This window comes from Brachyhypopomus gauderio, chromosome 9 (assembly GCF_052324685.1).
Source record: "Brachyhypopomus gauderio isolate BG-103 chromosome 9, BGAUD_0.2, whole genome shotgun sequence".
NCBI lineage: Eukaryota > Metazoa > Chordata > Actinopteri > Gymnotiformes > Hypopomidae > Brachyhypopomus > Brachyhypopomus gauderio.
In genome coordinates, this window is record NC_135219.1 from 10622471 (window position 1) to 10645026 (window position 22556).

Genomic DNA, 22556 nt, shown 5'->3' on the forward strand with positions numbered 1-22556 from the left:
TCCCTGTAAACAAATATAGTCATTTGTCAATAAACGTCATAGTTTACACATGCAGCAAGAAATGGATATCTTTGTCTCACCCCCCCTGCTATTGATCTTAATATTATTGTTTCTGTGTATATAATTTTGCACTCCTGTGTACAGGGGTTTGTTGTATAGGTAGAGTTACTGAGAAGCGGGGTACAGGGACTGTACATGAGTGATTAGACATTCATGCATGCATTTGTCACTTAGTTGAGTGTGTTTGATGAACTGCAGTGTGATTTAATGAGGAATGTGTGGGGTGTCTGGCTCAGATGGTCCAGATTAAAATAACTTCAATTGTGCCCTTTCTCGTTCCTCGTGTATCCCCAATAATTTTGGATCTGGATACTGGTTCAGATGTTTTCTTGTTTCATTTATGCTTTGGGATTAGGGTTCTCAACCTTTCTCCCTCTACTCAAACACCAAGCTTGACTCTAGATACAAAAATGTCAAGTTGTACAGTGAACGTCATTCGTAGCAGGTGAGCACTTCTACATAGAATTAATGAATTGCTTATTAATTAATTAGTGGCTCCCAAAAACTGACCAAGTTCAAATAAAACTGCGATATACATTCATTCAATCTCCCTCCCTCTCTCTCCCTCCCTCCCTCCCTCTCTCTCTCGTTTTGTGCCTCTTACGACTTCCCGTGTCGTACACTCAGAAACGTTTTGGGAAGCAGCCGTTCTTCATGCTAACGCCAAACACGCAGCACACTTGAAAAGCAACCGCAGATCACGACCACGCGTCCACTTGTTATGGGATGTTGGTGGTAAACAGATATACGGCTCTTACACCAAACGACTCGCCCAGTTTTCCCGAGTTGGGCTCTGCGCTGGTTAAGGCGCTTCCAGGAAATGATCCGCGCTGTAGTAGGTGAGGTGATTACGGCTAGATGCGTCTCGTTTTCTTCGGGCTGCTTATCACGTCCATAAAGCGTTTTACTCAGAGACGAACACTATTCACCATCATCTTTGGTGTAAATGTTGGTTTGTGTAGTCGCAGGAACAGACGGACGTGTTCATCTGTATAAGGTAGGCTGCGATTAAGTTAGATCTTTGCGGGCTTGGTCATAGTAATAGTCTTTGCTTCACTAGAAGTTTAAAAGTAGCATGAGATCTACCACTACTCTTCATCTTATATACGGCATACCCCCCGACAAACCAAATGAATTTAACAGCAAGCATCTATTTTTGCTCTTGCCAACAAGTGTGCAGTGCAGAAATTAAATGATATACTGAAATTTCTAAGGCGTGTGGCTTAAAGAAATAAAATTAAAGACTGAGAGAAATGTATATAAGATTAAAATGCACAAGATAAAGAATATATAAAGAAGTAATAATTGAAAATAAAATAATAATAAATATTAAACAAGAATAAACACCATAAACAAAAGGCTGATTATCTGTCTACCTTCAGAAAAATTGATATACGATATAATCTTTTATGTATGTGTTTTGTGCATGTTGTAATACTGCGTTGATATCACGTGGCAACATAAATAAGCAACGCTCTGTCGGAGGCATGTGGTCGTTGATCTAACTGCTGTTTGTCTGGTGCTCTTTCCCCTCATCTCTTTGAACAAGCTGCCCTGTAGTTCCTCAGCCTGCTCCCGGGGAACATGAGCTGACCCCGGGTCGGCCTACCGTTCGTGTTGTGCTCTGTGCAACACAGTCTCTTTTGCTCTGTCTAATCCAGCCCCCCCATCCACTCTCACGTACACCAGGCGTGTGGACAGCCTGGCGGGCAGCGAGGCAGCGGGCGATGGCTCGGCCCAGGGCGGTGGGAGGATGTCACTGGCCCACGGAGGGCTAGTGAGCCTCGGTGTGCTCCTGGTGGCCGTGGGGGTCATTCTAGTCATGGTGTCCCAGGTGACCATGGGTGTCATCGGCACGGCCTTAGGTGTCCTGGGCTTCGGAGTCCTCATCTACTCCTTCTGCAAGACAATGAAGTCTAGGGCCCATATGACCTTCCCGGGTCACTTCCTGCTCCACCCACGCACAGGAACGCGCTACACCTATGAGCAGGCCATCGCTCTGCAGAGGTAAGAGACATGCCCGACGCAGACATAGACTCTAGAAAAGCCAAATACCTTGAAGCAGAGAGTGCTCATTCAAAGATCAGGCTGTTTGAGTTTCCATTTTGGAAGTTTGTTTCATAGCATCTGTGTTTAGTCATTGTGCTCTTGGTTAGAAAGGCAGAGAGGGGAAAAAAAAGCCTGAAATGCTCTGATTACTCATAAGTAGGTCAAGGCGAAATAGGGGGGTGGGGTAGTTTAGCAGCGTTTCCCCTTTGAATGATGGCACGGTGGGTCTGTCCTGCGCACACGTCTGTTCTTGGGCTAAATCTCTGCACAAAGAGAAACTCTGCATAAACTTCCTGAATGGAAGCCAGATTCTTCTAGACACCCCAGAACACTTTTGTTCCAGGAACCACTGATTTACAAAGTGCACTTAAAGTATAGTCGAGTCATGATATGTCACATGATATGAGTGTGTGAGGAAAGATAGAGGAGGTTGGACTTGGAAATATTGTATCTGTGTTGTTGCCATGACTAATTTTAGCATGTAGTAGTTCATAAATCACTTATATAGTGCTTTAAACAACAGCTCTTGACCCAAAGCACTTTTACATATACGTGGGTCCAAACCCCAATTGAGGAAGTCACAGGCAACAGTGGTGAGGGAAAAACCTCCCTGCAAGGTACAAGGACGAAATCTCAAGGGGTGACCAAGACTCAGAAAGGGCAACCGATCCACCTCCTTCTGAAGTTCAGTCTGCTATTGACTGCAGAGTGCACATTGTCAGAATACTGCAGAAGATGTAAAGGGAAAAGGTGGAGAGTGAGGTGGTCTGAGCTTCTCCGTTGCAGAGAAGACCCGACTGCTTCTTCCTCATGCACTCTGAATTTCAAGGGGAGAGAAAGAGGGCCAGTGTCCAATCAGATTCCTTTGCACTGCTGGTATGTCATCAAAGCAGTCTCACTCTAGAGCACACTGCAGCGGGAACATCTCAGACCTTGGAGAAGAAAAAAGAGACATGGGCCATAGCAGGAGTGGGTTCTGGTGCTTGGGTGTGAAAATGTCATGCTCCATGGTGCTGATGGCAGCGATCGGAAAAGCAAAAACTAGAATTCAGCTGTGTCTGTCTGAGAGAGAGAGAGCGCATGAGCATATTTGTGTCCTGCAAATGCACATGCCACAGACCGAATACTGTGGGCACTCTCTCTCTCTCTCTCTCTCTCTCTCTCGAGCTGTGTGTGTTTGCATGAGAGATAAACACTCCAGCTAAAACTCAAGGCTGGATATTCTGCAGGAGGCCCTACGTGGATCCTTCTGTGTATTCCAGTAGTCTGCTTTGTCTCCACTGGAGTTAGAGACAGTACTGTATCTCGTTTCATAAGACGAAACCTGAAGAGCAGTTCTGACGTGAGTGTGAAACTACTGAAGTCTTGTGCACAGTATTGGGGGAAAAAATAGTGTGATAGGTGACAGTTAAAACTGTGCTATGATTTTTCAAAATGTCTGCTAAAGGAAGATGAGCTAATAGGTGATTGTTGGTGGTGGGGGGGGGAGGGGTGGGATTTTGGTCAGGGTTTTTTTTACACTGAAGCTAAAATATTAACGTTTAACTTCCTGAATAAGTTTTCTAAGGAATACCAGAAAATGAGATTCCTTGTTTTGGACATTACAGCTTCCCTCTGTTCCCGTAACAGTTGTGCGAGTCTTGACCTTCTCCGACGCCTGTGTGACGACCTCTTCGTTGTGTGCAGGAGGCTGGACAGGATCCGCAGGGCATCGGCAGAGGAGGGGCGCACGGGCCCGCAGTACCTGCCCACGCACGTCAGCCTGCACAGCCTGGCCCGGACCCCCCCGCCCTGGGACATGGAGCCCCCGCCGTCCTACGAGGCAGTGATGAAGACCACCACACCCCTCGACCAGCTCTGATTCCTGCTCGGTGCACATGCGAACTGCTCTGCTCTCATGACTGCAGGGAATTAGGAGTGAGATGTCTACTCTAGCCAAATGACCAAACAGGCCAGCTGGTGCCTGTAAGTATTTAGCTTTTGTGTTTGCAAACCACTTGGGCTAACGAGTGCCATAAGTGTTGACTGTCTGGTCCTGTCCCAGATCTTGCGTTTATGCTACGAGATTGATTTTGGATACTTTGGAGTTTGGAGTAAGTGGGACAGGAAGCTGCAGATTTATGTCATCTTGCTTTTCTGCTGATGGGAAGCTTTTTGTGATGAAAATTCCAAGTAGCATCCATGTTTCACATGGATCAGTCTGAGGTTTTACTTCTGGTAAGGGCACTTTCAGCAGAATGAGACCATGCTGAAATGATTACCATCGCACATACTCAGGGCCAGAACAGAGTCATTAGGAATCTGAGGTAGCACACTAATGTTCTAGCAGATGATGGAAGAATAACACTTTACTGAACGGCATGAGTTGAAATGTTCTGATAGAAAGGAGATGGAAGGAGATCCTATTGTGAATACATGAGAACATGTCTGATAAATTTGCCACACCTTAAGCAGCTGCATTATGGGGGTAATTCTACAGGGATAATTCCACTACAATATTGATTTCAATCTCGAAAAGGAAGTTTTTATAGACCACTAGTCTAGATTCAGGACATTCCCATACCAGTCTGCTAGTCTCCTAGTAGTTTTATGTGTTTTGTTTTAAATGCTATTATTTAGTTTTTGTTATTATTGTTTTGGGGGCTCATGCTTTGGAAAACCAGGTGAATGTATTTGCTCTTATACCTGTGTATTTACCTATGTATTTACCTAGACAGTGCCTGATTTTGAAACAATTATATTTACACACTGGGTCGTGCCTTAAATCATTAATCAGGTTAATAACTTATGCACCTTAAATCCCGTGGAACAGCACATCTTACTTTACAAGCCTTTTAGTACTTGTTACTTTTTAATTTTTGGGTTTCATTTCTCTGAATGGCACACTATTTTCACTCTTTGTACCTTGCTATAAGACAGTGACTGCATAGTAACCAAAAAGAATGTTTGTACTGTGCTGTTATTTTCACTTTTATAATGAGTGCCACTCTTCAAGGTTGCGATATTTTCCTCATTTACATTGTTTGTCAAGCTACCTTGAAATACTGAAAAAAAATTTTTGAACGAATGCCTTGAACAGTCACAAATATCAGGTGCTATTGCAGAGCAGTGAGAATGTTTTAATGTTCACTGAAATCTTGTAGTCCTGTTGGACCTAATAACTACACCAAACCAAGATTTAAAATCAAACAGCCCAGTTTGACCCAGTTTACATGTATTAACTAGCTTGTGACGTTTGCTATTTCCATTCAATAAACTTCATATCTACAGACCCTAGTGGCCTCAAATACGCCTCTTTCTTGGTAGACATTTTGGGGGGAAGAAACCTGTTGTAGTCAATTCTGGAAATTTGTATTCTAGAAATTGTTTCTCACTTATCCCATAACTAAAGCTAACAGTATATGCATCAAATGAGTATCCAAAACGGAGTGCCCATCAGATATGGATTTACCAGTGTGGTCACTAACTCCACTCTCCATTCTATTTAATGTTTCTGCCTGATTCTGATGGCGGTAGTGTTGTATCAGGCTGTTAGTGTTTGAGCACAACCTTCTCATTGCTGTGTTGCAGTGGAGAGACTCAGCTGCCGTTCTTAGGCAGGGTACAGGTGTAGCCTGAGGCAAGGTCACCTGGTCAAGCCTCATTACCGCTGCAGAGATCCAGGAAACTCCACCTCTCACAGCCCTGGTCAATCAGAGTCGCCCGCCTTGGTCCCATGATCACCTCTGTTGGGGATAGAGTGACTGAGGTGGTCCCAGGACCCTCCACAACACACACCTGCCTGGAGGGATCCGTGCTCGGCCGCATGGCGGAGAACAAGCCGTATCGTTACGGCCTCATCAGTCTGGGGCTTGTGCTCGTGGCGCTGGGCGTCTTCTTGATGGCCGTGGAGGAGCCGCAGGTGTTCATCACGTTCTGCAGCATGGGGGCGCTGATGATGGCCGTGGGAGCCGTGTGGAGCGTGTGTCAGTGCTATCCGAGGGTGAGGAGAGAGACTGCTGTCCAAACGGTCCCACACCCTGCTGACTGCAGAGTCTGTGCTTTCTCGGTGCTCGTGGGTCTTGATCGCTGTGTTCAAAGTTAGTCAGGCTAAAATTCTCATGTCTGACTTTTTCCTTATTCATGTAACTGGATTTGTGGATTTAGATTTGCAAGTGTTGCTCAGTGTTGGATCTGGAGTAGCCCTGCTGTGCTGGGTAAGACTTTTCCCTCTCTGACACTCCCAACACTTCACTGACTACCCAACGTTCCACAGCCCAGCCCTGAGACGGGAGTTTGGGTAAGTGTTTGAGAGCCATAAAACATCCATAGCAGGGGAAGTTCAGATCCAGGATTGAGAAACACTAAAATCTACTATTGGCATGTTATATAATTTTATTAACACAATTATTATTGTATTAGTATCAATAAGAGCAAATCTCAAATCCAGTCCAATTCTGTATCAGCCAAGCGAGCGTGATTTCTGTCAGCCATTTCAGAACTCATGGAAAAGATCAGATGCCTGTCCAACAGTTTAGGGGCAGTGTGTGATTTTCCTACTGCAATGTGTTGTGGAGCACGTCGGCAGGAGAGGGGAGGGGGGAGGGGTCAGGGGGGAGGAGGCGAGGGGTCAGGGGAGAGGGGGGTCTTGTCTTTGGTTCCACATCACTGATCATTATTAGATGAGGCGCTGCTGTGTTGCACAGGTCACTCTCATCCTGGCGGAGGAGGACGTGTTGGGCCGTGGGAAGGCGGAGCTGTGTGGCGGGGCTGAAGCCCTCCAGGTCAGGTAGGGCAGAGCAGCACCCAATACGGCTCCTTCCCTGGGGCCTCAGTGCAGCACTGGGGCCCGACTGGCCGAATTCAGCTGCTAACACCACCCGTGCCTTTCAGATAGCGGGCGGCAGGTTAGACGGTTGTGGTCTGCACGTCTCAGCAGCTTTCACTGGGACACATCCCACGACACCCCAACACACCAACATTCCCCAGCACACTCCAACATACCCCAGGACACCCCAACACCCCCCAACATACCCCAACACCCCAACACCCCCCAGGACATCTCCTCAGGGCAGGGATGGATGTGTCTCTCCCCTTATGTGTGTGAACTTAAATGATCCATCAGCTGGTCCACCAGCTCTCCACTGGTCCACGCTAACGAGGCTTCACAGCCGGCCGATTCAATCTCGCCAGACAGAGAATGAGGTTATGTAGCCTATGATGAGATTATGTTCAGGGGAATATCAATGGGATGCAGCTTTAATCCGGTAGCACTAGAAAACACACACACACACACACACACACACACACACACACACACACACACACACACACACACACACACACACACAATAACTCTCTAGGTCCTAGGTTAGTGTCTGCAACTAGATATCAGTTTTATTGTTCAAAAGAAATGCAATAAAAGTTTCATTGTTACCCTTAAAATACAGAAAGGACACTGTAACAGTACCTATTTCTGCATATAAATGTAATGAAATTGGTTGTTTGAAAAACCTTTCCAATTTGGCTATTAATATTTTCATACTTCTAATTCTTTAACACATTAGAACTTGGTCATACTCACCCTCCCCTCAGCTATATATGATAAAGTTTTTAAACTGATTCTTTTTTGTTTCTTTTCAGTGACACTTTGACAGAATGCTTTAGGGCCCCTCTGGCTGTCTTCAGTGATGAAGAGGAGGAGAAAGAAGCCTTCTTACAAGCCCAGGCAGAGAGCAAAGTCCCCGAGCCCCCAGTCACCACTCACAGCTCTCCCGGTGTGCACAGGGATCGATCTCTGGCCAGCAGGACTGTAGAGCCGGACCCTGACCCTGAACTGTACTACGGGAAGGTGGATGACTCACCCTACGTCAACTCCGAGCTGGACAGTGAATAAACCACTGAGAGTTTATTCTCCATTTCAACATGTAGCACCTGTGGCTTTTCTGTGTACGTGTGCAGTGATCTGGGAGTAATAGATGCTAAATGACACTACCATACTTCTCCAAACTCAGTGATAATAATAAGTAAAATTAAAGTTATAAATAATAAAGGTTTGTCTCTACAATACATGACCCCAGTCATGGAAATGTGCATTTGTTGTTTTGACACCTGGCAGACACATTTATAGTAGCGTAGTGCTATAAGGCAAACACACACACACACACACACACTGCTCACACTATTTACTTTGAGTCCTTGCTAATGATTAAACCATGGCTGTTACCCCTGGCAACCCAACCACTGCTGATTGGTGATCTGCTGAGTGAAATCTAATCACTGAGGTGTAGCGGATTTGTTAAAATTGCTCTTCAAATTCGCATCACCTAGAGTGGCATTTCTACATAACAATCTTTGTTTTACTCAGCAATCTTTGTTTTTATGTCTTACTGAAACTCTGTGGTCATCTGCCAGATGGCAAGTAGGTTAGAAGTCACTGTATTTCAGTTGTAAATAAAGTGATATATATATTCAAACTAATGTGCTAAGCTATAATGCAAAAAATAAGGTAATAAAAATACCTCAAGAGGGTCGCACAGTAAGCCATGGTTTTAGTAAAGCAACAATGATTTTCCTTTTGGTGTTTCAACATATCATGCAGTAATTCTAACAAATCGGTAGGGGGCAGTATTAGATCAAATCTATATCTCGCAGAGACCTCTGGACGAGCGCCAGTCCAGACAGACGCGCGCTCGTGGCAAGGACTCCCTTTCACTTGTCGCTAGTAATAATAACAGACTTCGATTCGATAAATTATTGTGGCCAGCGGTCAATGCACGTTATCGTTTAAACTACCCTGTTTACTGCACGGGAAATATTTAAAGGAGGAACTCAAGGGAAAATAGTTGCTTGTAAAATTTGAATTTAATCAAATTTGTGTTTTATTCCAAACTGACCACATCAAATAAAATAACGTCGCTCTAACTGACTAACACAGGTTATAACAGATCAATACAGCTAAAGTTGAATTTCAGATTACAGGTTTCATATGTTTCCTCTAATTCTGTTTCAGTGTAGTGTATTTCACCGAGTGAAAGAATGTTTCAGCTTCCGAGAGCATATAGAAATCCGACTCCTTTTCCAAGATATTTATGCACGGAGCGATCGTTCGACACAAAGGCAGTGGCGTGAGCTCTTCAAACGTCAGCAGTCCCCGCCTTGAAGGATAGACCTTATGCACAGTTTTAAATCAATCTCTGCAGTGTAATGACAAGAATATGCATCAAATATAAAAGTTCTCAATTAAGGTGTGTGCAGTGTGACAAAACTGTCCCACTGTTCTGATCTGAGGAGCATTTGATCTGCAGTGCACATTTACTTATATAGTAATAGTATCACGTGCTTGTTCAAGTCAAAACAAAGCGAGATTTGCGTGCGCGTGTATGTGTAAAATGAGGCGCCTTGTTGGACTGTATGGGTTCAACTGTTTGCTTTGTCTCGTGGCACTTGTTGGCTGCGAGGACGACTACACTGAAGACGATGAGATGATTTTGCACTTGATCCGACAGAATGACTCCCGCCCGGTGTGTGAGTCCGGACCCTCCGCGGAGTTCCTCAGGTGCACCAAGGTAAGGCAAGACTTCAACCTGTACCGCACTGCTTGGGAGATAGGACACACAAACTCCATTTATGTTAGATACATATGTAAAAATATGGGTTTAAAGTTATCTACTTGGTTTTGCTGATTACGTAAAACTGGCCGCTAGTATACTTTAACGCAAATCATTTTTTATTGTTACCAGATACATCAGGTAGGTTTTTACATCTAAAATAAAAACACAGTATTCAGAATGTTTACCTTTGAATAGAAATATCAAGAAAACCTCGTGCATTTCCGATTTGCGTTTCACACGCGCAAGCGCATTTTCTGATCAACTATACATGATCACCTGAACATTTCTTGGAGCAACGTGCTGCCACTGGGAAATCATGCAATGAAATCTCGCGCACAGGGCGCGTGGCGCGTGCCGGGCCAGTACATCGTTGTGGTGCGGAATGGAACGCACGAGAACCAAGTGCAGCGCACCGCGCGCGGGCTGCGCGCAAAAGCGGCCAAGCGAGGCTATCTGATCGACATCCTGCGCACTTACTCCGGGGCCTTCCACGGATTTCTAGTTAAAATGAGCAGCGACGTACTTCACATGGTAAATAACCCTCTTTTACATCCGGCCATCACTTATTAAACATAACTGCACGTTAAGCAGTCAAAGTAACTCATTTGAGCTCCAGTATGAAAGTGCAGATTAAACCACGCAGGCGACTGGACTCTCTTTTAATTGCGCTCCGCGTGCTGCTCGCAGGCGGTGAAGCTGCCCCATGTTGAATACATTGAAGAAGACTCGTCCATATTTGCCCAAGGCACCCCATGGAACCTGGAACGCATCATCCAAACTAAACACGAGCCTGGAAAATACACTCCACCGAGTAAGTGCGCCTCTGGGTGACAGACGTGCACAAAGCGACGGAGAATCTAAAAATAAACCATACGCGGCTTGCATTTTACATTTTATTTGTGAATTGTATGTTGTTTTATTTCGCTTCCTCGGGTAAATAAACAAGGCATGTGATTTGCTTTAATGCACCGCTAGATGACGGCTCACAGGTGGGGGTCTACCTCATGGACACGAGCGTTCAGTCGACTCATCGTGAGCTCGAGGGGAGAGTGATGGTGACGGACTTCAACAGCGTGCCAGAGGAGGATGGGGTCAGAGTTCACAGGCAGGTCAGAGTGAAACGTCGTCGTCAACTTCCTCATCGATTCATTCAGTTTTGGGTGAGGTATTCTATTCTTAGTTGATCTTAAATATATTAATAGGCTTTTATTTACACAGTAGGAACAGCAGGTGGCAATAGAGATGAGCAGGGTGATTTGAAATTCTGATCTTAAGAATTAAATCAAGAAAACGTCCCTAATATAGTCACAGTTTCTCTCCTCTCCCTCGGCTGCACACACACACACACACACACACACACACACACACACACACACACACACACACACACACACCAGAAAGGGGGGGGGGGGTGAAGGGGCTGCTACGGAACAGAAGTCTACGAAGTCCAGGATTAGCCATTAGCCATAAAACATTCATGAATACATCCAGATGAACAATACATAAAGCACTGGCCCCATGGACTAGTTAATGAGGGAGTGTCTCATGGTGGTGACCATGGTGACCATGGATCTGTATGAGGTAGTGTATCAGGATCCCCCCCCACCCCCCACCATTACCATTAACAGACAGCAGAAGTACCTGAGACATCCCACCAAAAGAAGAGAGAAGACAGAACTCAAGGACAGCAGCACTAATCACGCCAGCACGATATCAAGCACTTAACACTAGGTTGATAGAAGCAGGGGTGTGTCATACCAGACAAGAACCAAATAAATAAAATAGAAATAAATTAATGTGCCACAATTGAAATTTGTCCTCCACATTTACCCATCTGTGCAGTGAGAACACACACACACACAAACACACACACACACACTAGTTATCACTAGGGGGCTGTGGTGCACACGTGTCCAGAGCGGTGGGCAGCCCTAGCCCGGCACCCGGGGAGCAGTTGGGGTTAAGTGCCTTCCTCAAGGGCACCTCAGTCATGGCCTGGGAATTGAACCCACGATCCTCCGGTCACAAGACCAGTTCCCTAACCACCAGACCATGACTGCCCCTAATAGTATCACCTAGTAGCAGGATGCAAAATCCCAGAAACAAAGAGAACGTGGAACGTTAACGTTGTGCCAGTGGTGACAGCAGCATCTTGGGCTGTGACCTCTAACCTGGAGGAGTGGCTTCAGCAGATCCCAGAAATGACATCATCAAGGTCAGTCCAATAGAGCGTGACCCAAGAAACAGGGGTGCTGCACCACACCCTCAAACTCCCAGGACTCCGCCAGAAGACCAAGGTGTCTACTCTGTTCATTCATCCATCCTTTCTGCACGTACGGCAGGCCAGTCAGTGTGACGGTCATGGGACCCACGTAGCCGGGGTGGTGAGCGGGCGAGACTCCGGGGTGGCACCAGGGGGCAGTGTGAACAGCGTGCGGGTGCTCAACTGCCAGGGCAAGGGCACTGTGTCTGGAGCACTGGCAGGTAAAACAAACAAACAAACATACAGATGCTGAACAGAACAAAGGCTTTAGGCCTTAGTAAACCTCACCCGTAAAGTTATGAGAGAGTTATCTTTGGAAGGATTTGCTTCATGTACATTGAAAGGCACTCCCCTTTCTACTGTATACCAATAGTTTTTCTTCTTGCTCTGTATAAATGAAATCATCTCAGTTGACCGACACAAGCGTGCTGTCCGTGTTCACAGGTCTGGAGTACATTCGTGCGGCTCTGCGGGTCCAGCCCATCAGCCCTGTGATTGTACTACTACCGTTCACGGGGGGGTTCAGTCGCACTCTCAACGCTGCCTGCCGTGAGATGGTACGGTCCGGTGCGGTTCTGATAGCTGCAGCCGGCAACTACCAGGACGATGCCTGTCTCTACTCACCCGCTTCAGAACCAGAGGTAGCACACTGGGTTCAGGAGTCCAGCCTCTTAAGGAGACACAACATACAATTAAAATATCATGGAAGAGGCTATGTCTTTCTGCCTGTGTTTATTATTCTGAATAACATTTAAATTTTTTGTGCTTTCATTTGCTTTCATGATCGAAGGTTTGCAGGCAGTAATTCTCATATTCTAAACTTTGCATGACCATATTTAATAGTGAGCTTTGGGTCAGTGAGCACAAATGCCACCTGGTCCATCATGATCTCGCCCTGCTGCAGGTGATAACAGTGGGAGCGTCCAACGCGGCTGACCAGCTGCTGAGCGTGGGCCCGACTGGAACCAACGTGGGCCGCTGCGTGGACCTGTTTGCCCCGGGCGATGACATCGTCAGTGCGTCCAGCGACTGTCCGACCTGCTTCACAGCCAAGAGCGGCACGTCGCAGGCAGCTGCCCATGTAGCTGGTCAGCACATCTGGAAGAGAAATAAAACCCATAAACAGATGTGACAGAGCGTTCAGAGCCATAGGACCTCCCTGAGTAAATACTCAAGGGCAGAAGGAAGCTCAGCTCTTAGGCTAATGGCGTACTCGTGTGTGTGTGTGTGGTCAGGCATAGCCGCAGTGCTGCTGAAGGAAAACCCCACAGCCACGTCTGCAGAGGTGTTGCAGCTACTACATCACCACGCAGCGCAGCAGGTGATGAACCCTGAGGCCCTGCCCCCGGAGCACCGCCTCACCACACCCAACATGGTGGCCGCCCTGCCCAAGCCTTCCTCCACCCGTGCAGGTCAGAGTTCACACACAGTGTCAACATGCAGTCCCATTAAGGAGGCTTGAACATTGGGAAGGCTGGTAAGTTAGTGATCACGTTCACGTACTGTCATGGTGGCCTTAGAAATATTTTACACCCAACATTTCTAACTGTGTGTTCGGGGGGGGGGGGTGTTCTCCAGGTGAGGCACTCTTGTGTCGCTCCGTTTGGTCTGAGAGGTCAGGGGTCATGAGCTATGACATGGCAGTGGCTCGCTGTCGCCATGGTGAAGAGATGTTCAGCTGCTCTAGCTACTCACCAGATGGAGTCTGGGCTGGAGAGAAAGTAGAGGTGAGAGAGAGAGTGAGGAGAGTGTGAGAGTGAGTAGAGACAAGAGTGAGAGAGTGAGTAGAGGTGAGAGTGTGAGTGAGTAGAGGTGAGAGAAGAGGTGAGAGTGAGTAGAGGTGAGAGTAGAGAGTAGAGGTGAGAGTGAGTAGAGGTGAGTGAGAGAGTGAGTAGAGGTGAGAGTGGGAGAGAGAGTAGAGGTGAGAGGGTGAGAGTGTGAGAGAGAGTAGAGGTGAGAGTGTGAGAGTGAGAGAGAGAGTAGAGGTGAGAGTGAGTAGAGATGAGAGTGAGTAGAGGAGTGAGTAGAGGTGAGAATAGAGGTGGGAGTGTGAAAGAGTGAGAATGGGTAGAGGTGAGAGTAGAGATTAGAGTGAGTATGATAGTAGAGGTGAGAGTGAGAGGAGTGGAGAGAGTGAAAGTGAGTAGATGTGAGGGAGGGTGACAGTAGAGAAAGAGTGAGAGTAGAGGAAAGAGTGAGTAGAGGTGCGAGTGAGAAGAGAGTGAGTAGAGAGTGAGTATGAGTAGAGGTGAGAGTGTGAGAGTAGGGGTGAGTGAGTACTTATTTTCTATAAAAAATACTTGTTTGAATTTCCAATTTCGATTGGGGTGAAAATTACAATTGACAAACATGGCACGTTAAATAATACATCTACAGATGCTGTATTGCTTTCAAACAGGTGTTTAATCCTGTCATGCCAATAAAGCACATTTGATCTGAGTGAGTGAGACTGAGAGTGAAGTGAGTGAGAAAATCCTGAGAATTAATCAAACCGCATCTTTAACCAATCCCATGTGTAAACACTGCTTAGTGTGTCTGTGTGTGATCACATGTATGTATTAAAGTGTTTGTATGTGTATTAGTCTAGTGTGTGTATTTGTATCTATATACAGTATAACCTCTATTATATTGTATATAACCTTGATTACATCATTTTACATTTTTTTCTTTAGTTATTTTACTATTCATATTAAGAACTGAATTTCAGACTACAATATATAGCTTTTAGGGATTGTAAAATGTTTGGGAACTGACTCCTCTCTGACTGGTGTTGTGCGTCGTCAGGTGCGGGACGACCAGAAGGAGTGTGTGGCCCATAACGGTGCCAGGGGCCGGGGCGTGTATGCCGTGGCCCGGTGCTGCACGGGCGCGCGGGGGCAGTGTTGGCCCAGTGGCAGCCCCAACGTGGGCACGGAGGCCAGGTGCCCCTCACCTCAGCATCAGCTCACGGGTAAGACCGGCTGGGCTCCTAACACATTCACACAGCATCATCAGCTCCACTGGAGAAGGTGTGTGTGTGTGTGTGTGTGCTCACACACTGTGTAACAGATGTCATTTCTCCCTGCAGGCTGCAGTTCCTACTTTGGATCTGGAGGCGTGGCTGACTCCACCCGACCTCTCCATGGCAACAGTAAGGCGTGTCCTGCCAGAAGCGGAGCGACGTCTCATGCCTCCTGCTGTCACGCCCCCGGTCTGGAGTGCCGGGTGGATGAGCACCAACCCTCTGGCTTCATGGAGCAGGCCAGTTCAAAACCGGGAACATTCATATGGATCAGCTTGATCAGAGACTTCTACGTGCCCACTGATGAAGTAAAAAACGTGCATGTTTTCATCAGTGTTTCCATGACGGTGACCCTTGCCCTGGTCCTTCTTCCATCTTAGGTGGAGGTGTCATGCGGGGACTCCTGGACGCTGACGGGGTGTAGGGGCGTGTCTCCCAGCTCCGCCCCCCAGAGCGCCTACGCCCGAGGCAACACCTGTCTGGTGCGGCCTACCAGGGGAGAGACGGGGGTGGGAGTCGTAGCCATCTGCTGCAGGCACCCCCCTCCCCCGCAGCACGCCAGCCAGCCAGTACAGAACCACTCCGCACGGCCCGTTTACTCACCACCTGTCCTCCCCGCGGGCCCTGGGCGTAGCGGCCGCTCTGGCTCCCCCCTGGAGGGAGAGCTGCATGTGGAGTAATGGTTCTGGTCCGCCGCACTGTACCGGGTTGCTTTTGTGAAAGGGGGAGAAGGGGGTATTCAGCTGGTTGGAGGAGTTAAGGTGGAGGAAGTGATGGTGATAAACACTCCATGGTGCCATCCTCTAGAACACTATTGGGGCGGTAGTGTTCAATGCAGGGGCTTTTTTCAATTTACCCAGTCCATATTAATACTACATTTAGTGTTGATGAGAAACAGTTGAGCGTTTTCTGTTGATTACTAAATTCGCAGCCTTGTAATGAGTAAATGCTCTGTGCATTATTTCATTTAAGCATTAACCTGAAAGTCACTCCATGATGCATCAGGCCTGTTACATGTAAACCTGTTCAGTCTTTTGTACTGTGCCCAAAGATAGTCTTCCTGTGCCCAGGTGTTCAAGATTTTTGATCAATCGTCATGTTCCTTTGTAAAAGTGCAATTATTTGTGCATGTCCTGAATGTGTAGCCTTCTGTAAGTGTGTGTATACTTTGTTGTTTCCTTTTTTTCTAAATATAAGGAATTGGCTTAAAAATGAGAATCTTCTGTTTTACACACAGACATTTAGAACAGAGACACGAGTCACACAATTTATAAAAGCTTGTGCATTCCTGTTTTATTTATTTTTTATATCAAATAGTGCCCATAATCAAACTGACTTACAAATTAAAATGTGGTTTCAGCATGCATGTCTTTAACTGGGGCCGAGTGCAGCCCCTCAGCAGAGGTGCCCGTCCCACTACTGAACCCCTCTATGCAGCGTGACACCCCACTCTTTAAAAACGCTCTAACCATGGGCCTGGCTACATCAGCAGAAGGGGAGTGAGGAGCACGGATCTTCACATCTCGCCTGCCCTGCCTGCCCTCCCCCGAGTAGGAACGTTTCTTCAAGAACTCGGTGTCCTGTCTGGGTTCCGTCTTCCCCGGTAGAAAGAAGGGGAAGAGGAAAAAAATAATTTCTGTGGCGAAACCGGATCGTCCATCCGACAGCAGAGGTGACGCGTACGTGTGACGGGCGCAGGAGGGCGGCGTGAGGTTTGCGTGCGCCCGCGTGTGGAACGTGCCTCGGGTGAAGGTGTGGTCACGGCGACGTCTGCCCTCACGAAGCCCCGCCTCCCTCCCGAGCCGTGCGGAGCTCGGGTCCGAGGGGAGGCGCGATTACGGGACAGTGCCAAACAGCAATGTGGATGTCAGCAGGCAAACGTCTTGAATACCACTCTGTCCACCTTCCTGCAGCCTTAGCTGTGAATCCTGCAGCTACGGTGGGTGGTTGCAGGTTTTTGATTGTTGAGAAGCAGAATGAGATACTAAAACAGCATTGTGGGCACAAAGACCTGTAGATTATTGGTTATTCTAGTCCGTGAAAACCTTTACATACACACACACACAAGCCCCCAAAGCAAAAGAAAAAAAATCTGATAAATTTCAAGCTCTCACATTCATTGACATACATGCATAAGCCATAGAAAGCACAGTAACCATGATGCTTTAGCACAGACTGGGGTGGTCAGGTGACACTGAGGTACATGATGAAGGCAACTGCTATGGAACTTTCATAAGATCTACTGCTCTACTTGGTGCTAAGCGGAAACGTTTGCTGAACACAGGAAGCCTCCACCGTGTTGGTGTCCAGCGGATTCCTGCAGCTGTCCGCGGCGACGAGGTCCTACTGTAAACATCGTGTGAAGGAAGCTGAACGCTCGGGTCTAACTAGAAAACGAGGAGAGACTTCCTGCCTCCTCTCTGCTCTGGCATATAGAGGAAGGGAGGGAGGGAGAGAGAAAAGGGCAAAGAGACTCCGTGAAATACAGCCAAGAGTCAAAGACCCCAGCCAACAAAATGGGGCAGGGGTCAAATAGAGCACCATGTCCACCTTGGCACCAGAGCTCCTGTAGTACACTCCTCCCTCTGGCACTTGATAAGCGCAGCAGTGCCATCTGTGTGTGTGTGTGTATGTGTGAGTGAGTGTGTATGTGTGTGTGTGTGTGCTCAGACATCGTATTGAAAATCACACAAGCGGATCATCTGGAGTGGGGGGGGGGGGGGGGGGGGTTGGGCTACGGGCACCTGCAGACTTCACAGATCCAGGATGAAGTGTCTCCCCTCTGCACCCTTCAGTAGCCCCCCCCCCAACCTCCATGATCCATGCTGTGCAGTGTGTGTGTGTGTGTGTGTATACTATAAGGCAGACGAAAGTGCAATACAAGCAAAACATAAAAACATCCTGTTGGCAAAATAAACCCTGAACAAGCATCAGTGTTAAAGCTCAAAAACCCCCCACATGAGGTGGGCTGTGTGGTACGACTACATCCGACTCCCTCACAGTCCCTCAGCAGACACACACTTACGTCCAAGACACGGCTTTGAAGATCTGGAGCTGGCGTGTGTGTTTGCATATGCGTGTTTGCACGGGCACGCATGTGTGTGTGTGTGAGTGTGTGTGTGCGTGTACTGAATGACTGGGTGAGTGCGCCTGCCGTCTCCAGATGCACGGTAACTAAAAACCCAGACAGAGTTCTGGGAGTCGAAGACGTCACGAGTCGGGCTGGCGATCCCAACGGTAGAGAAACCGACGAGGACGGCCAGAGCCCGCCGGCCAGAGCCCGCTTTCTTGCCCCTTTCCCTTGTAAGATCACGTAGGATCTTTCGGTCCACACGGAAGGACTAGGGTTGTTGTATATATATAAAAATAACCTCAACCAATCAACACAGCACTCCATTTACTTATATGAATCAACCCCTTCAGCTCAAGGACGTCTTGCAGGACGGCTCATATCATGGGAGCCGCGGCAATCGCCATGGATACGGCAGCGGTGGCCAGGGCTGCGGGGCGGCTGAGGATAGGAGGGGCTATGGCGCGGTGACTCGGGGCAACGGAGCGTGCAGGGCGACGCCCCTCATGCTCCTCCCTGCAGCGTCGCGACCAATGAATGAACGGCAGACACAGCAAAACAGCCTCCTGACCAATCGCCTCAGTGTCAGGGGACTTGTCATAATGGCACATGCTCTCTGCAAAACTGAATTCATATATAAAGTGCATTTAAAAAAATACCAGCAGAAGACAGAGAGAGAGAGAGAGAGCGAGAGAGAGAGAGCGAGACAGAGAGACGGAGAGAGAGAGACGGAGAGAGAGAGACAGAGACAGAGAGAGAGAGAGAGAGAGAGAGAGAGAGAGAGAGTGTGAAGGCTCATTGTTTAAGCAGCCAAGGCTTGCAAGTTCCTCTTAGGGTTGATTATGAGGCACGTCAAACAAAAATATGTGAGGAAGGAAAAAAATTATAGGATTCTTAAAAATATTATTTTACATTTGAAATTACATCTATGGAACACAGCTTTTAAGTTTTCATGAATAGCATCTCTCTCATTATCAGCACATACCCACAGAACAGCGCTTCTCTTTCTTTCTTTTTTTAAAACCCCCCCCACCCCTTCCAGAATCAGCGCCTTGTGTGACGAATGAAAGAAAACAAACATGTCCGCCTCCACCATCCACTCAACTCCTTCTTCCTCGGTCATGTGACGATATCCAGCAAGAGTTGAGCGCTGGTCTCGTCCAGCTTGGTCTTCGCTCTCATCGCCATAAATAAGTGAGCTCTTGTTTCCAACTGCGCTATTACCAGGGCAACCTAAAGAGAAATGTTCTGATTGGGTAGGTTGCTGCCTCTCGTTTCCTGGCAATCAGTTTCCTGCCCATGAGGTCAAATGCAGTATTTCGATTGGCTGCTTGGAGCCACAATGTCTCTCCATTGGAGGGAAATCTTTTTTCTTGTTTTTTCTTTTTTTTTTCCTTGTGTAAAAAAGTACCCTAGATGCAGTTAGGGGTCAACGTCCTCTAAATCACTTTTAGAGTCGCCCAACATCATAGGAGACTCAGAGCCCTGAGGAAAAGAACATAAAATAAAGAGGTTGTTATAATACGGAGGTGTAGATTGGGTGGGACCACGAGTCCAGCCCACAGTACTGGTGATGTGGTGAACTGGTACAGAAGGTTTGAAACGCTGGTTCTGGGAGGCGGCAGGGCTGAGGAGCCTCGTACCTGTCGGAGACTACGGTCAGAGTTGTCATTGGCTGGGCTGCCGTCAGAGCCATTACTGCTCCCGGATTGGTCCTTCTCATTCAGCAGCGCTGTGGCATAGGCCAGTGTGTCCTACACACACACACACACACACACACACACACACACACACACACACACACACACACACACACACACACACACACACACACACACACACACACACACACACACACACACACACACACACACACACAGTCAAGTGTGACCTCTAACCCCAGACCCTGTGTGAGCCATGACCTGCGTGACCTTTCGGTTGTGGCCGTAGGAGGCGAGCGTACCTGTGCGGAGATGGTGCGCTGGAAGGTCTTCGCCGTGGACGTCTCGTTGGACACGTTACTCTGAGGTGTCCAGTAGTGCTCGGACATCTGAGGGAGCAGAAATCACACACAAGTGAAACCCTCAAACCTCAACCTCCTGTCTACATCTACAACCTCCAGCAACGTTCAACAGCCTGAGCAGACGAGTGTACGGAGGCCCGGAGGCCCGACTGGGCTCGTCTTGCCTTCTTCTGTAGCCACTGCACGGCCCAGCTCCAGTGACCAGACAGCTCTTTGAAGTAGTCCTTGGCCGGAGCGCACCTGTCAAACGCAGACACAGCGAGAGCCCCCGTTAACCTGCACCTGTCCCCACGCCCTCCTCCTGCTGGGGCCGCACGTCTGCACCCCGAGAGCACGCGCCAGGGCGCCAGAGGTCACTCACTTCTGAGCCAGGGTCACCAGGAACTTCACGCACTGATAGCAACGACTGCTGTCCACGTTGTTGCTCTGATGCATCAGAGCTGGAGATAGAGGGAGAGATGGAGAGAGAGAGAGGGAGAGATGGAGAGAGAGCGAGGGAGGGACTTAATGGCCATGCAACACTGGAGCATTTTCCACATGAAATCATGAGCAGGATGCTTGTGTTACTAATGAGCAGGATGCTCGTGTTACTGCGAGGTGTTGCGTCCTCTGTGCCCTGTGGCAGAAGGAGGAATGGAAACATACCCAGAAGCCCCTTCTCAGACTCAAATGCATATTTCAATCTTTGGGACTGCAGAGGGTCTTCTACCATCTGGAAGATCAAGGGAGGACCAGAAGAAATAAATATTCAGTAGACACGATGACGAGACGTAGCTTGAAAGAACCAGTTTCCTCTACTCACCAGAATCTCCAGAAGCATCTGGAAGACGTTCTTCAGCTCGTGAGGTGGAGCCGTCTCCAGCTGATTCTAGAAGGCACACAGACCCAACACACACCCCACACACACACACGTTACCACCATCGCTGCTTTGAAGGATGCTCGAAACCAATGGAGAAAGCACGACGGACACAGAAGTGTCACATGTGGGCGGCTGGTGTGTGTGGGCGTGCTGCAGTGTGTGGGCGGCTGGCGTGTGTGGGCGTGCTGCAGTGTGTGGGCGGCCGTGTTGCAGGTGGAGCTACAGGAAGGTCTGACCTTGAGCAGGTGCAGCACGGAGAGGGAGAAGGGCTCGTTGCAGAAGCTGCAGTAGGTCACCATCTCTATGAGGAAGGGCAGAGGGCCGGAGAGCTCTCGCATGGCAAACATGACCTGCAGGAGACAGCGCCGGGTCAGAACACGCAGGAGCTCACTGGGGTCTGCCTCTCAGCACGGGCTTTCACCGTGGGCTTCTTTTTAAGTAAACTGGGGTGTGTGTGTCCGTGTGTATGTGTTTACCTCCATCAGGTACGGCTGTCCCTCAGGTTTGAAGAGCAGTGTGTGGATGTCAGGGTGGAGTGATAGGAGAGTGGAGGAGGACACGAGGCCAGAGGACCTGTGTCTGAAGGCACCAGGAGCTGCAGGTCCACAGGAGAACATGGACCACAGGAGAACATGGAACACAGTCAGTGCAACTGATTAAGGAATCCTGGGAGCACCCAGGAAGTCACTTCTACCATAACTGGATATTTTGAGAAGTTTATGCATATATGTATGAATACATGTGTGTATGTACACACACACACAAAACACACACACACACACACACACACACACACACACACACACTCACCCTCACCCTCTGTCCTCTGAGACGTGAGATCTGTGTGCAGTACCACCAGAGCCAGCGTGTTGTGCAGGTGGAGGAACTCACGAGCCTGAGCAGAATTCCAGCGGCGGTTCTGAAAGGGGGTGGGGTGGTTTGGACAAATAAACCCCTCCTTTAATCTCAGGAACAAGGCACTGCCACTATCGCAGGAGTTAAAGGGGCCCGTGTGAAATACGGGAATACAGCTGCAAAACACCTGAAGAAGCTTAAGACTTCACAGCACGGCCTACACCAACCCCCCCAGTTACTACCAGGGCAGGGTGTCTGTTTCCAACAGGACTTGATCTGAGAGGTGCAGGAGGCCACCATCTGATCTGAGAGGTGCAGGAGGCCACCATCTGATCTGAGAGGTGCAGGAGGCCACCATCTGATCTGAGAGGTGCAGGAGGCCACCATCTGATCTGAGAGGTGCAGGAGGCCACCATCTGATCTGAGAGGTGCAGGAGGTCACCATCTGATCTGAGAGGTGCAGGAGGCCACCATCTGATCTGAGAGGTGCAGGAGGCCACCATCTGATCTGAGAGGTGCAGGAGGCCACCATCTGATCTGAGAGGTGCAGGAGGCCACCATCTGATCTGAGAGGTGCAGGAGGTCACCATCTGATCTGAGAGGTGCAGGAGGTCACCATCTGATCTGAGAGGTGCAGGAGGCCACCATCTGATCTGAGAGGTGCAGGAGGCCACCATCTGATCTGAGAGGTGCAGGAGGCCACCATCTGATCTGAGAGGTGCAGGAGGTCACCATCTGATCTGAGAGGTGCAGGAGGCCACCATCTGATCTGAGAGGTGCAGG

At 48.4% G+C, this 22556-nt stretch overlaps 4 protein-coding genes across 9 annotated transcripts in view; 3 read left to right on the forward strand and 1 right to left on the reverse strand.

Annotated features, from left to right (window-relative positions):
- Window positions 1-1458: 1458 nt before the first annotated feature.
- LOC143522980 (uncharacterized) lies at window positions 1459-5385 on the forward strand. Its single transcript, XM_077017035.1, has 2 exons — window positions 1459-2067; window positions 3796-5385. The coding sequence occupies exons 1-2, from the start codon at window positions 1814-1816 to the stop codon at window positions 3968-3970; spliced, it is 429 nt and encodes a 142-aa protein (XP_076873150.1). The 5' UTR covers window positions 1459-1813; the 3' UTR covers window positions 3971-5385.
- A 181-nt stretch (window positions 5386-5566) lies between these two features.
- On the forward strand, window positions 5567-8162 carry bsnd (barttin CLCNK type accessory subunit beta). The gene is made up of 3 exons (XM_077017034.1): window positions 5567-6091; window positions 6795-6877; window positions 7732-8162. Exons 1-3 carry the CDS (start codon window positions 5825-5827, stop codon window positions 7982-7984), a joined length of 603 nt encoding a protein of 200 aa, XP_076873149.1. The 5' UTR covers window positions 5567-5824; the 3' UTR covers window positions 7985-8162.
- A 1089-nt stretch (window positions 8163-9251) lies between these two features.
- On the forward strand, window positions 9252-16171 carry pcsk9 (proprotein convertase subtilisin/kexin type 9). Of its 2 annotated transcripts, none has more exons than XM_077017042.1 (12): window positions 9252-9656; window positions 10041-10232; window positions 10389-10512; window positions 10677-10809; window positions 12040-12185; window positions 12409-12605; window positions 12869-13052; window positions 13200-13376; window positions 13543-13691; window positions 14749-14914; window positions 15032-15204; window positions 15346-16171. In XM_077017042.1, exons 1-12 carry the CDS (start codon window positions 9471-9473, stop codon window positions 15643-15645), a joined length of 2127 nt encoding a protein of 708 aa, XP_076873157.1. In that variant the 5' UTR covers window positions 9252-9470; the 3' UTR covers window positions 15646-16171. The 2 variants fall into 2 exon arrangements, with proteins under 2 accessions (XP_076873157.1, XP_076873158.1); XM_077017043.1 differs by having other exon boundaries at window positions 9253-9656; window positions 10677-10810; window positions 12044-12185.
- A 3187-nt stretch (window positions 16172-19358) lies between these two features.
- usp24 (ubiquitin specific peptidase 24) overlaps window positions 19359-22556 on the reverse strand; it is a 44925-nt gene continuing 41727 nt past the window's right edge. For 4 of the 5 annotated variants that reach the window (XM_077017038.1, XM_077017036.1, XM_077017039.1 and 1 more), the window contains 10 exons: window positions 21729-21837; window positions 21395-21513; window positions 21155-21268; window positions 20861-20926; window positions 20704-20770; window positions 20420-20498; window positions 20223-20298; window positions 19999-20085; window positions 19679-19789; window positions 19359-19520 (listed from right to left, as the gene is read on the reverse strand). In XM_077017038.1, coding sequence (XP_076873153.1) covers window positions 19458-19520; window positions 19679-19789; window positions 19999-20085; window positions 20223-20298; window positions 20420-20498; window positions 20704-20770; window positions 20861-20926; window positions 21155-21268; window positions 21395-21513; window positions 21729-21837 — 891 coding nt within the window. In that variant the 3' untranslated portion in view covers window positions 19359-19457. The remainder of the gene's footprint in view (window positions 19521-19678; window positions 19790-19998; window positions 20086-20222; window positions 20299-20419; window positions 20499-20703; window positions 20771-20860; window positions 20927-21154; window positions 21269-21394; window positions 21514-21728; window positions 21838-22556) is intronic. The other variant, XM_077017037.1, reaches the window with a different exon arrangement.